A 14,067-nucleotide genomic window follows, 5' to 3' on the forward strand; every position below is an offset into this window, starting at 1 on the left:
ACAGACATTCTAATGTAAGAAACATAATTTGAACTCCACCAGTTTGTAAGGAAGATGGTGCATTTTGAGCTTGCAGAGAAACTCTTTTCTAGTCCCTCATTTCATTTTTACGCTAATTTTCGTTTATGTACAAAGAGGGTGAAACAGGTTATTATTATTATTATTATTATTATTATTGTTGTTGTTGTTGTATAGATAGCTTATGTAAGTTAAATTGTCTATACCTGTAATAACGTTACTCTATGTCTAATGTCTGTTTTCAGCTTTGAAGAAGCCAGCAGGAGAGCAGCAAATCTGATACAGGATGCTGTTGAGTGTCTCATTCCTTTAGTACTTGAGAAAAAGTCCTCTGACTCTCATGTGACCTCAAAACAGGAAATGAACATAAGTACAATCCCTTTAAATGATCATCCTCTTCGCATGCTGAACTCCCAGCCAAGCACCTCATCTCATCTTGGCCCTCACATAGCTTCTGCTCCGCCTCAAATTTGCACTGGACAATCAAGAGAAGATATGATCCAGTCCAGGATGTCTGCCTTATTTAGGCCATATCCCCAAAAAATTGGATCCAAAAGAAATGGCTTAAAAAGACAGTATCAGACACCATGGTCTCATGACTTTTTTTGCCTCTCTGATCCCGAGTCAGACATGTCTCCATCTCTAGAGGAGCGTTGCACTCTCCAGAATATGGGCTTGGGAAGAAGAAAAGTGACCTTCCCAAATAACAATGGGACGCATAAAGATTTCGTTGAAGGTCTCTTCAACGCATACCCTCAGCTGGCTGATGCAGGGGGCTTTAAGCTGATGCGTTGTGGACGGAATAGAGTATTGGTTGACATAGCAATGCCCTCCTCAGGATACAGTGTCAGATATTTAAGGTTGGAGAGTGGCCTGAACAAGGCCTTAGCCTACATTGTGCCACTTCAAAGGAAGCTTGTGGACATTGAGGAGTGTAAACCAAACGATTTGGTAAGTGTTAGAAACTTTTAACCTTTTCACATTTAAAGTTCCTCTTTGATGTTTTTAACAACTGGCCCACAACCCACATAACAATGTAGAAAGACAGGATGTGGTGAGTACAAGATATACAAGATAACTGCACTTCTTCTCTGAAGTATATTCGCATATCTGGTGCTGATATACAAGATAAGGGTGCACTACTGAATGTTTTGTTTTTCTAGTTATGTTGTGTCAGTCACTTCAACTGACGCTGCACTTCTCTGAAGTATGTTCGCATATCTGGTTTGGCTCATTTACACAATCCACTAAATAAAAAGGTTCAGCTGGGGTGAAGACTTTGGAGTTGACAGACAGACACTCTTGAGTTATTATCTGACTCTGGTCTTCCCCATCATGATGTGCTGAAAACTTATCCTGAGTTCTTGTGTCTTATTTTATGTTAGGAAAACCCTGACAGTAAGACACATCTAGTAAATTTGATATTGGTTTAACTCATGGAATTTCATTTTTTAATGGACTTTTAGCTTAATTTATTTCTACAAGTTTATTGTGTTATGGTTGGATTGCAAAGCCAATCTCTGTCATCCAAAACATGAGCTCATTAGAGTCAACCCAAGGCATTATTTAAAAATACATTCATTTAAGAGTACAAATGAAGAAGTGCTGGTTCTATTATGTTATTGACTATTGTGCTTAAATTTTGTGACCTAAATTTTTAAAAGTATTGATGTTAACCTTTTCATGCAGCAAGACAAGTATAAAAAAATAATACCAATATCTTTTGTACTTTAGGATACTGTGCTGGAGAAGTGCAAATCCTGCAATCAGGATTTCCCCCTCTATAAACTTGAGAATCACTTCAATGAATGTGAGAGGTATGTATGTTTATCCCAGTGTGTCAGGATTCTTTTCAATAAAAGAAGGCTTTTAAAAATTGAAAGGGCTTAATGTCAGTGGTGGACCTTTGAAACTGTAATGAAAAAATAGTGACATAGGTTTTTATTGTCCAAATAGAAATGCATTTTCATCGAAAAAATGCTCCTATGCCTTGACGTGTATAGAAACGTTCTAAGACTTGCAATATTGAATGTATTATCCACATTTTTAAAAATACGTTAATAATTTCTTCATCGAAAATGTTGCTATAAAAACGAGTAAAAATGTTAATGCACAAGAGGAGTTTTAGATAAACTTTCATAATCTCAAAGTTTTTCATGTTCGGACCTCACTGAATGCTCACTTCTTTTAGGTCATACATTGACTTAACCAAAGATGATGAGAAAGAAACTGAAGATGAAATCGAGACCGAGGAGGTAGCAGAGGAGACGAGTGGAGAAGAAAGTGAAGATTTTACACTTCAAGCTGCACTAGAAGAGTCTCTCTTGTAAGTGATTTTTTTTCTTGACTTATATGTTTCTATAGCTGAATGTCGGAGAGCTGAGAGCATGAATTTGACCCTGGCACAGCTGATTCAGACTGTTCAGCGCACACATTTAAATGCAATTAAGCCAAAGTAACTATGCTCACTTTTTGGGCAAATTGTCACACTGGATTTCTAATGGCTTTTGGATTTAATGAGTTGAACGGGTTATATTACATATTGTACTACATCTTTAATACTTTTTTTATTATTATTGTTATTAGGACTCAACCCCATCATTTTCCTGAGCCAGCAACTGAGGAACAGGCCACTTCAGAGTCTAATGGAAAGTAAGTACATTTCTTCACTAGCGACTGCTAGTTAACACGCAGGCTTTATAAATCCTGTTTCAATCAGTACTGACAGTACTGCAACAGTATTGTTGAAAACATGCAAGTATGAACACATTTGTGATGGAAAAGTTGTGAGATATGAGCTTTGATCCATTTATCTCAGTTGTATAATTATCTTCTGCATTTACTACTTAGTGTTTTGTGGAGTTTATGAGGATACCTCTGCAATAATGTACTGAGTAAATTTGTGTACAAGACAAAACGGAACGTGGCACTGGCCTTCTGATAAATCAGGTCTATTTGTGCTTCAATCTTTTCATGCAGACACATTGCAAATGTTCTCACTGCTCTGGAGAAGGCAATTGATTACTGTGATGGAAGTCCTGCATCCTACATTAGTGTTTGCAGATCTCATATTTGGATGGGTGCCAGATTGGCCCTCAGCCGGAAGACTTTTCATCCTCATTGGCGCATCAATGTTAAATTCATGGATGATGTTGGAGTAGCAGAAGGAGCTGTTGACACAGGAGGACCAAAGCGGGAGTTTTTCACACTTGTTTTGGATTACCTGCATGGTAGTGGCCTTTTCGTGGGGCCAGAAAGCAGCAAATTATTGACTTTCTCCAGTTCCGGTAAGATGCATACACAGCAATGATACTGACATACTCAAATCTAGGGTTTCATAGATGTGACTTCATAGTTGTGTCTCCACAAGAACCAGTGTGACTAAGGGTCTGAGGAAGGACCAGATAAAGGTCATCTTACCCTCATAGTGAACTTTTAACAGAGCATGTATATGACGACAATAAACCTTAAAAGTGAATAAAAGCATGATGAGTAAAAATGTACAATGTAAAAACTGTAATATAGTAACAATCAATGAATAAATATATAATAAAAGAGATAATGGGATGAATGAACCCTTAATGAAGTGAATATATGATGTAATAAGGCATAATAAGTTAACAAGCCCCCCCCTCTTTCAGCTATGGAAAAAGATGACTACTTCTACGCTGGAATGATGATAGCAATGTCTCTTGTGCATGGAGGACCTGCGCCCCGGTTCTTCTCCAGAACTCTATTCCATGCAATCACAGGATCACCCGAAAAGACAACAGTGACCATTGATGAAGTTCCAGATTTGAAACTGAAAGAAAACCTTCAGCGAGTCAGTTTACACATACACATGTGTAGATACTGTGTATACCTTACTGCTTGTGTTACAATTTCACAATATTTTATAGGTTTTGTCTGGTGAAGTTCCTGAGGACCTTGAAGACATCATAGATATGGCAGGGTCCCGATGTATTATGGCAACACCTGAAAATGCTCAACAGATGGCTCTGGACACTGCGCACTGGTACATCTTTGGCAGAACACGGTCAGCATTTGAGAGGTACTGATAGTACACCCATGCAACTGTATCCTTGCTCCCATCCCATAGTATTTCCTCTATTATGGTGTTTTATCAGGTTTTTTTTTCACATGTGTTTTCCCCCTGACTTTATACCAGTGTGATGTACAGATTTTTTTAAATATATTAATTATTGAGGAGTAGAAATTACCACAACTTTACACCCCACAACCCCATCTTTAAATGTCATCATAAATATTATCTATAATACATATAATGTCATGTGGGGAATTGTGTTTTACAATATGTTCTGGTTAAATTCCATTAAATAGTATAATCGCACTTCTTTTTGTAAATAAACTGGTAGGTTGCCTGTAATGTTTCTTTACAAATACAGTATAACATGTAAGACCAGAGTAAGTTTAGACTATTTTTGGCTGGAAAAAAACTGATATGTGGTAGTCTTATCGGTTTTGTTGATTGTTTTGCTGCATTCAGGGGCAATATCATATTGTTCGCAGTGATACCAGTATAGTATTTGACACGGTAGAAAATGTAATATCATGATATCACGTGATCACACGTTTCCAGGCCAATGACATGTTTAACACAGCTCAGTGTCGCTCTATACAGGCTGTGCAGAATTATTAGGCAAGTTGTATTTTTGAGGATTAATTTTATTATAGAGCAACAACTATGTTCGCAATGAACACAAAAGACTCAAAAATATCAAAGATGAATATTTTTGGAAGTTGGAGTGGGGCTTTTTTAGTTTTAGTATCTTAGGAGGATATTTCTGTGTGCAGGTGACTATTACTGTGCATAATTATTAGGCAACTTAACAAAAACCAAATATATACCCATTTCACTTATTTATTTTCACCAGGGAAACCAATATAACAACTCAAAATTTACAAATATACATTTCTGGCATTCAAAAACAAAACAAAAACAAACCAGTGACCAATATAACCACCTTTCTTTGCGAGGACACTCAAAAGCCTGCCATCCATAGATTCTGTCAGTGTCTTGATCTGTTCACGATCAACATTGCGTGCAGCAGCAACCACAGCCTCCCAGACCCTGTTCAGAGAGGTGTACTGTTTTCCCTCCCTGTAGATCTCACATTTGATGAGGGACCACAGGTTCTCTATGGGGTTAAGATCAGGTGAACAAGGAGGCCATGTGATTATTTTTTCTTCTTTTAGACCTTTTCTGGCCAGCCACGCAGTGGAGTACTTGGATGCGTGTGATGGAGCATTGTCCTGCATGAAAACCATGTTTTTCTTGAACGATGCTGACTTCTTCCTGTACCACTGCTTGAAGGTGTCTGCCAGAAACTGGCAGTAGGACTGGGAGTTGAGCTTGACTCCATCCTCAACCCGAAAAGGTCCCACAAGCTCATCTTTGATGATACCAGCCCATACCATTACCCCACCTCCACCTTGCTGGCGTCTGAGTCGGAGTGGAGCTCTCTGCCCTGTACTGATCCAGCCACGGGCCCATCCATCTGGCCCATCAAGACTCACTCTCATTTCATCAGTCCATAAAACCTTAGAAAAATCAGTCTTATGATATTTCTTGGCCCAGTCTTGACGTTTTATCTTGTGTGTCTTGTTCAGTGGTGGTCGTTTTTCAGCCTTCCTTACCTTGGCCATGTCCCTGAGTATTGCACACCTTGTGCTTCTTGGCACTCCAGTGAAGTTGCAGCTCTGAAATATGGCAAAACTGGTGGCCAATGGCATCTTGGCAGCTTCACGCTTGATTTTCCTCAGTTCATGGGCAGTTATTTTGCGCCTTGTTTTTTCAACACGCTTCTTGCGACCCTGTTGACTATTTTGAATGAAACGCTTGATTGTTCGATGATCATGCCTCAAAAGCTTGGCAATTTTAAGAGTGCTGCATCCCTCTGCAAGACATCTCACTATTTTTGACTTTTCAGAGTCCGTCAAATCTCTCTTCTGACCCATTTTGCCAAAGGAATGGACGTTGCCTAATAATTATGCACACCTGATATAGGGTGTTGATGTCATTAGACCACACCCCTTCTCATTACAGAGATGCACATCACCTGATATGCTTAATTGGTAGTAGGCTTTCAAGCCTGTACCGGTTGGAGTAGAACAACATGCATAGGATATATATATATAAGAGGATGATGTGGTCAAAATACTCATTTGCCTAATAATTCTGCACACACTGTAGAGCTCAGCTAAGCAAGTGGACAAGGAAACATGGAAGAGCAGAGTGTGGTTGTACAATATATAGAATATTGATTTTGGCTTTGAACAAAAAACAAACTGTGATTAATATGTTCCTAAAGACAGCACACTTCTGCCGCTTCTGATGGTGATTACGGACAAATACTAGAAGTAGACCTGTCGCCAATACACCCCAATGCTGCTAACTTTGCGGCTCTGCTACTATATTTAAACTCTTATAGCAACGCATATAGCGATTCTTTGTTAAAGCAGGAGTAGCAACAAATCCAGCAATTTTTGGAGGTCTAATAGGAGACTAATCTCTTCCCTGATCTCCTGTCTACCGGCTGTGTTGTCTGCTGCCATTTCTCTAAACTTAACGTCACACAAACAGACGCGTCCGCAATGCACGCGCACTCAGTCAAAACATTGACAAACAACACATTTGAATGTAGCTGTGGCTTCAGCATCGCTGTAACGTTTGGGTATTAAAAACTTAATAATGAGGGCTTAATAATGAGGGACCGGTATAAGACCAGCAAACCACAACATCTATGGCTGGATCCACCACATCCACCCTAAAATACACCTGGAGAGGTTAGTCACTGTAATATGAAGCTAATGTTAGCATCTACGTTAACAACGTGAAAGCCACAGCAACACATTTGTTAGCTTGTTACTACTTTTGTACTAAAACAATGTTAACTCATCAAATTGGCTCCACTCCACGGTTTAGAAGAAGAATGAGACATTTACTGAACAGTTTCCATAAACGGCTGACTTTGCCATGATGACGTTAAACTGGGTTAGGGTTAGGATCAGGTGTGTTGCTGCAAGAAAATGTCTAGCAGGACAGTTGGTGCAGCATATTGGCCCTTCTCTCTACATTTCAGAAGTTCATAAGGAAATATTTACTAATCTGAGTAAAATTCATCTCCAGGTTTTCCAAATTTCCAAAGAAATCATCCAGAGGAGGTACAGAGTATTTCAGTTTAAGCTACAGATCAATGCTGTTACTAAATGCTGGTAGATAAAGGGCGAGTGAGTATAGATTTTAAATTCCATGGAAGTATATATATATCTATATATATATAGATATATATATAAAGAATTTTACTGAGGCTGTTATTCTTGTTTGGCCAAAGACATCAATATTGTCTATATTATTATCGAGATATTTTAGAAAAATATTGTGATATCAAGACATAATATGACTGATCAAAGCATTTTTTAATTTATCAGTTAAAAAAGTGCGAAATATTAGTGCAAATATTAATGAACATGACCACCGTCCATGGTCTGTTTTATGAGATGACGGTTGCATCACAGCACTTTGTTGGTGCTATAGAGGACACTTGACACAATCATATAATAAGCTGCAGTGGGGCATCACTGCTGTTTTTGTTTATACTCAAGACATACTGCTAAAAGTTAAGGAGTGAAAATCCTGGGCTCCTTGGAACATTTAGAAGTGACACTTTAAATGCTTATCAGAATGTTAAACTGATGTGATCACCTTCTTTGTAGTATCTGAAATATGACACAAATTTTTATTATGTTTCAAAGAGTGTTAGATTTTTTGACTTCTTGATTTGCTATTTCAAGGGATAACAAGAATCTCTGGTTGGAGCAATGCTATTTGACTTTCAAATCACAATTTAATTTCAGTTGACAGTTAGAAGTGGGTGTACAACATACATCTAGAGTTTTTCTTTTTCTTTCTTTTATTTGTTTTCTTTTCAAACGTGGATGTAATTTAAGAAATCAGTAATTAATTTCATTCTATCATACAAGGTTCAAAGACGGCCTGAAGACCCTGGGTGTTTACTCTGCAATGTTGGAAAACAAGGAGTCCTTCTTGCATGTCATGTGTCATCAGGACAACCCAATCACAGCAGAACAGATCAAAGAAGCATTCAAACCAGTGCTAAACTCCCCTGGTTCTAACAAACGTTCCACTGAGAACTTGATCCTCTGTCTGTGGGAGAACTTCATCTTTGAAGCAGAAGGTATGGGAACAATACATTATAAATGCAAAGGTGGTTAAATCTTTGGTTAAACTGGAACATTTCTTTCCAGTGTTGTTTTTGTCATAGATGACTATGACGAATTTATTTAGTTGACGAACCTTTGTTGACGAGATGTTTGAGATTTCATTGACTAGAAGAAAATGTTCAAGGGCTGATTGTCTGACATTAAAATGCACGACATTTCTGCCTGTTGTGAGCGCAATCTGCACCTTGGACATGCCCACCACCTGACGTGCAGTGCGAACACAGACAAGCAGTTTATTCATTCATAGATGACTCATGACGGCAGCGTCGACGAAGGGGTTTGGTGGAAGCGATGAAACGATACATGGACATATTTTAACGATAATCCATCATAATTTCACTGGCAGACCAGGTCAAGTCAAGCATTTGTTCCTCATCCATTGCTCATATTTCAGGCATGTGTGTGTTCATGGTGGAGTATTGCACTTCAGAAAGTTCTCAGAAATAAAGCCACAGTTACCAAAGTAGGATGTTGTTGCTCTTTGCTTTTTAGGAGTAATTGATTCCACAGTTAGAACTTTATTTGTGCAATGCATCACCCTAAGTAGATCAGAAAGTATTTGCTGTTGGTTGGAAACCTTCTAAGTTTAAAACATTCCTTTTAATTTTGTCATTATTGATAAAAATAACCAAACAACAAGCTCACAATGTGTTGCTGTATGTTGAACTTGTAGATCTGCTATTTTCTTGTGTGACATTTTTGTTTGAAGTAGGGCATGAATTCATGAAAAAAAGCTGAAATATAGAAATAAAAGGTTTCTGCCCAACAGCAGTTAAGCAGCACGGCAGCATTGCATCCCTGTTGATGGGAAAACCTCAGCTAAAGCTTTCAGTCTGGTAAAGGATCTGGTTATTATGTAAAAGCAATAAGGTTAACTTGTTTCATGAACTGCAATACTTGTTATAACCTGTCAACCTTGATTCCACTTTTAATACGTATTATTAACCTAAATTCATTTGTTAAAACACTAATACTTTTTTTGAGTTTTCATTGACTGAAAATATCAAACTTAGACATGACTAAAATGTGACTAAAACTAAGAATTTTAGCCCTGAAGACTAAAACTAAGACTAAAACTGAGATGCCTGCCAAAAATAACACTGCTTTCAAAGCAATACAACTTGGAAAGAGGCCCAACAAAACTAATCAGGTGAACATGTTTTAAGCCTTTTTTGTAAGTTGATTACTTAAATATGTAAATTTATCATGCCACCCTAACATAGGTGCAAGAGGATCCTACAGTTGATAGGAATATGCATTTTCAATGTGACTAATGCCTCCACTCCTCTCTCCAACATGTTTTTTTATATTGTCTTTATTTTGCAGATGAGGATTCCGATGTGTCGCTGGAGAAGATCCTGTTTTTTTCCACTGGCCTGAAATCCTTCCCTCCACTTGATCTGAGGCCCAGTCCAACTCTTTGCTTTCTTCATGATGCTGAGGACAGTGGGAAGCTGTCCAGCTACCCAAAAGCAAACACATGCACAAACCAGCTGTACCTTCCCACAGTTCACAAAACATATCATGAATTCAAAAACCACATGGTTTTTGGTATTTGTGCAAGTGCAGGGTTCGGACTACCATAGTGGTGTTGGGCTGTTGCTCCATTGTTCTGGGTTTTAGTGATGCTGAATTTAAAAGTTCATGTCATATGTTTGTGCACTGTTAGCATCTGTATTTTGACAGCCTACCCTTAAAAGTAACTGTTTGGCTCCAGTAGAGAAGGTATCTCCTGCCCACTACTTAAGCACTTTTTTGTTACTAATGCAGAGCAGAGTTAATGTATTCCTTAAATAAAATTCTTTTTACAGATTGTCTTTGGTGTCTTTCAATCTTGTGTATAGTTGTGGCACTGCATGTATATTGCTGTTTTCATGCCTTTTGGTTTACACAACCAGCCCTTAGTGAAGACTGCATATTGCTGAATGGGTGAATTTCTAAAATAATCTGAATGTTATGTGTTATAGGGGTAGGTAGTCACAAATGATTAAATTTTAGATTAATATACTTTGAAATGAAATGCAGTGTCATAATACTTTTAATAGTTGGTGGTTTTGACCGGATGGAAGCTGTTACCTGCAGTGACCAGTCTTTACCGAGCTGTGCCAAGCCCACTGCGGAAGGCTCAATGGAAAATGTAGAGCAGGACATGTAGTGGAGTCCTTGTCCTGTCACAGTGTCTTGGGTCTTCTTTATAGTGGAATGTTATTTGTGGTAAGTAATTTTTAGTTCTGAGTTCTTCAGATAAAAGTCAGTTATAAATAAGGTGGTGATCAAGTCCTCAGGAAGTCCAGCTCTGTCCAGGGCTGTTCTCGGGACTCAGTGGAGGACGTAGGTGACAAAGGGTCCTGTCAAAACTGACCTCCACTGACTGACTGTCCAGCTTCAGTGACAGACTGATCCATGCTCGCTGTGCAAATGAGAGATACCACAGGCCTTTCCTCCCTGCTGCTGTCAGATTTTACAATGACCACATGGAAAATGTTTACACATTTATATACATGTTTATGTACATATTTATCTACTGTACATACTCACCCTGTCAGACCAGATTCTGCACGTTTTATGTGTGTGTGTGTGTGTGTGTGTGTGGTCTCTCTTAAAATCACCTGTGTGCTTCTGCCTGCTGCAGCAAAGTAATTACCCCACTGAGAGACTAGTAAAGGTTTCTTATTATTACTCCAGTACCGTAAATTAGGTAAAACATCTACAAACTGCGGCTGTTGGGGGCGGAGAAGTTTTTAACAGACTCACTGTGTTGTACAGCGACACCTAGTCACAGTTAAAATGCAGCTTATTTATACTCTTTGTCCAGCTTACAAAGTGTATAACGAGTCTTGCTCCATATTGCATTTTTCTATGATGTTATCACTTGGCACAAATATTCACATCCTTAACCCTCACTAACAGCAGCAGTGTTTAGGAGAAGGAGTATGTTGAATGGAAGTACTTTATTGATCCCCAAAGGGAAATGAGAAAATCAGCAAATAAACCTGTAGTGTATGTTAACTAAATATGTGGACATCACCCTTATTATTACTGAAGTCTTAAATAAAATGTAGAGCTGCAAATAAATATTATTCAACTACCCTGCCTGAAACTGAAAGCCCCCCGCCCCCCCACTTAGCTCTGGCTTTTCTGCTAAAGTACAATAAACACTAAAGCTAAAGAAAGACACTTTTTAAAATTTATTTATTTGTTTTCTTTTACCAGGTAGTCACACATGCCTTCTGTTGAAGGGGCTTGAAAAGTCGGTGATCGTAATTATTTTATTAGTATCTACTGCACAATCGCTTGAGGATGTGTCCAATCCAGTGGATGACCAGCCTAGGCTAGGCATGCTAGTCGTTAGCCTCTCCAATGCTAACGCCAGCATATCCGTGCTAATGGATAGCAAAGGGAGTATACAATCCAGTGGATGACCAGCCTAGGCATGCTAGTCGTTAGCCTCTCCAATGCTAACGCACATCGCGGACAACAGATTATCCAATGAGTTGCCGAGCTCGACACAAAAATTACCGCCTAAGTAAAGTGAGTAGTCGCCTTCTCATTTGTCAGCTCCGGCCGCTCAGTCACTAGTGCGGGCCTATCAGTAAGCAGATCAGTAGGTGGCTTCGGATTGGATGTAGCCTCCTGCTACAAGGATATAGCCGCCGCTGGGTGCGCGATAGTCTTAATTTTGGCCCCCCTCCTGCGCCATACAGATCGACTTGTAACCATGGATGTATTATAAGAACTGGATAACGGACTGAACAATGGCGGCACGCCGATTTTTCCCAGTGGCCACTCGTGGTACTGCAACAAAAAATCCCATGGGGCCCAAAAAGCATTTTTCCCATAGGCCACAATGGTAAAAGACACGGCTGTAAAACTGTTGACAGGACGTCTTCAGCTTTAAACACAGCTAATTACTAATCTTTCTATTCAATATTTTTAATTCATGGACATTTAATCCGTCAATTATTTTTCAAAAGGCCATAAAAGCCACAGAAAAGTCTCTATTTCTCCGGTGACGTCACGGCTGTGCACATGCACTGCCGAAGCGCGGTCATGCTGTGTCGGGAGCGAGGAGGACGGCTGTTGACTTCAATATGATGGGAAAGCTGTTCGTAAAAGTTAAGCTAAAGTTAAGTTTCTTTTTTCTGATATCGAGTAACTTAATACATTTGTATTCTTAATGTTTGATATTACATGCATGATAGTTCCTGTTTTTAAACGTATTGTGACCTAAATCCTAATTAGCTCTAGGTTGTAGTTACGACCACCTGTTTAAACCACCTGATAGTGCGTTTTACTGGTTTATTTTATGTAAAGAGAGATTCAGCCCATGAATAGATCGGGGAAAGTGAGGGTGGCTTTTTTTTTTTATTTGTTAATTTCTTATATTTTGGTTCACATTAGTTCACTTTTTGTTAAGTAGTTTAATCACACTGTTCACCCAGAGGGCAATAGAATTTTTTTTAATTAAAATATTTTGTCTTATGAGCTGCTATTCTATTTTCGTTAGTTCAAATAAAATATGAATAACAGTCTTGACGCATCGCTGTCAGTGATATTTTGTTATACATATACAGTTAAATATTTTGGGAGTGTTGAGCCATTTCATGACAGCGACACAATGTCGCCAAGTTAGGTAAAATAGCCTACAAAACCATTTTCAATCCCTAACGGAAATCACGATACATAAAATACATAACTACATAATAAATATAGAATGGTGATAACCCAAGTGGCCTAGTTTTCCTTAACATAGTCCTCAGTTTAAACAAAGTTTTTTTTTCTTTGTCAATTAAAAAACTGCAGCATTTAACAAAGTGGAATCCGGCAAAACACAAGAAAGGAACATTTTAAGAGACGCAATTGATAATCTTGGTGTCATCCAGGGAATAGCAGAAAAATAAAGAGAATATGCATGGGTAGCACAATGAAATAATGCATTAACAAGGACTTCTAACATTTATTACAAAAGACGTGCCTGAAATTATTCATGAATAAAGGTAGGAATTGTAAGTCATCGTGAAAATTTGACACGGGATTATACAAATATACAATATAGACTGACTTATATTGGGCTATTACGAATCCCATATAGAAATTCATCAGATTAAAACAAACCATCATTTTAACAATTACTACACAACTTTTTCCACGTATATTATATCATTACTTTACATCGAGGTCCGATCGTGTGCCGTAGAAAATCATCATCTGAGTTTGTACAGCTCTCATACTGCAGATTAATGTCGTGACCGCGCGTCGCTGGATCAGGTCACTGGGCTGCGCATTGCTCGTTCACAGTGACGTGAAGCATGATGGGAGGTGACACTACTGCGCATGCTCTATGGGCCCAATATGCGGAAGTAACCCGGAAGCCTGAGAACTTTTTCGGCGTATGCGCTGGGTGAGCAACTTCCATAGAAATGAATGGGCCGCCATTTTCAGTCCGTTATCCAGTTCTTATAATACATCCATGCTTGTAACACACTGACGGTAAGTCCAAGAGCCAGAACCGCTGGTATGAAGTATGAAAGCGAGTGAAAAGAGAGCGGACCAGGTGATGCCGTCTTCATGACGCATACAAACCTGACCCAGTGATTTGGAAAAGCAGCTAAAGTTGTTTTTATATCATTTCAGACCAAGCCAAGAGTTAAAGTGCCCAGCACCGTGCCAAAAGAGAAGGAGAAGGCAAGTCCGGAACGACGTTAGCCAACGGCCGCCTTCCTACTACGTTTAGGCCTGCTACTTCTTTTTAACATATTTCTAATAAAACGTTGCATCAAACAT

The 14,067-nt window shown here is 38.8% G+C and overlaps 1 protein-coding gene and 1 long non-coding RNA gene across 2 annotated transcripts; one reads left to right on the forward strand and one right to left on the reverse strand.

Moving 5' to 3' along the window:
• The first annotated feature begins 401 nt into the window (after positions 1-401).
• LOC121636296 (G2/M phase-specific E3 ubiquitin-protein ligase-like) lies at positions 402-9,999 on the forward strand. Its single transcript, XM_041979689.1, has 9 exons — positions 402-969; positions 1,753-1,835; positions 2,210-2,344; positions 2,605-2,670; positions 2,998-3,305; positions 3,660-3,841; positions 3,918-4,069; positions 8,023-8,237; positions 9,610-9,999. Exons 1-9 carry the CDS (start codon positions 421-423, stop codon positions 9,867-9,869), a joined length of 1,950 nt encoding a protein of 649 aa, XP_041835623.1. The 5' UTR covers positions 402-420; the 3' UTR covers positions 9,870-9,999.
• Positions 10,000-10,639: 640 nt separating this feature from the next.
• Positions 10,640-13,942, reverse strand: LOC121636308. The gene is made up of 3 exons (XR_006009713.1): positions 13,857-13,942; positions 12,359-12,360; positions 10,640-10,650 (listed from the first exon to the last, which is right to left on the reverse strand). It is a non-coding gene; the product is annotated as an uncharacterized LOC121636308 (long non-coding RNA).
• Between the last annotated feature and the right edge of the window lie 125 nt (positions 13,943-14,067).

This window comes from Melanotaenia boesemani, chromosome 3, assembly GCF_017639745.1.
Source record: "Melanotaenia boesemani isolate fMelBoe1 chromosome 3, fMelBoe1.pri, whole genome shotgun sequence".
NCBI lineage: Eukaryota > Metazoa > Chordata > Actinopteri > Atheriniformes > Melanotaeniidae > Melanotaenia > Melanotaenia boesemani.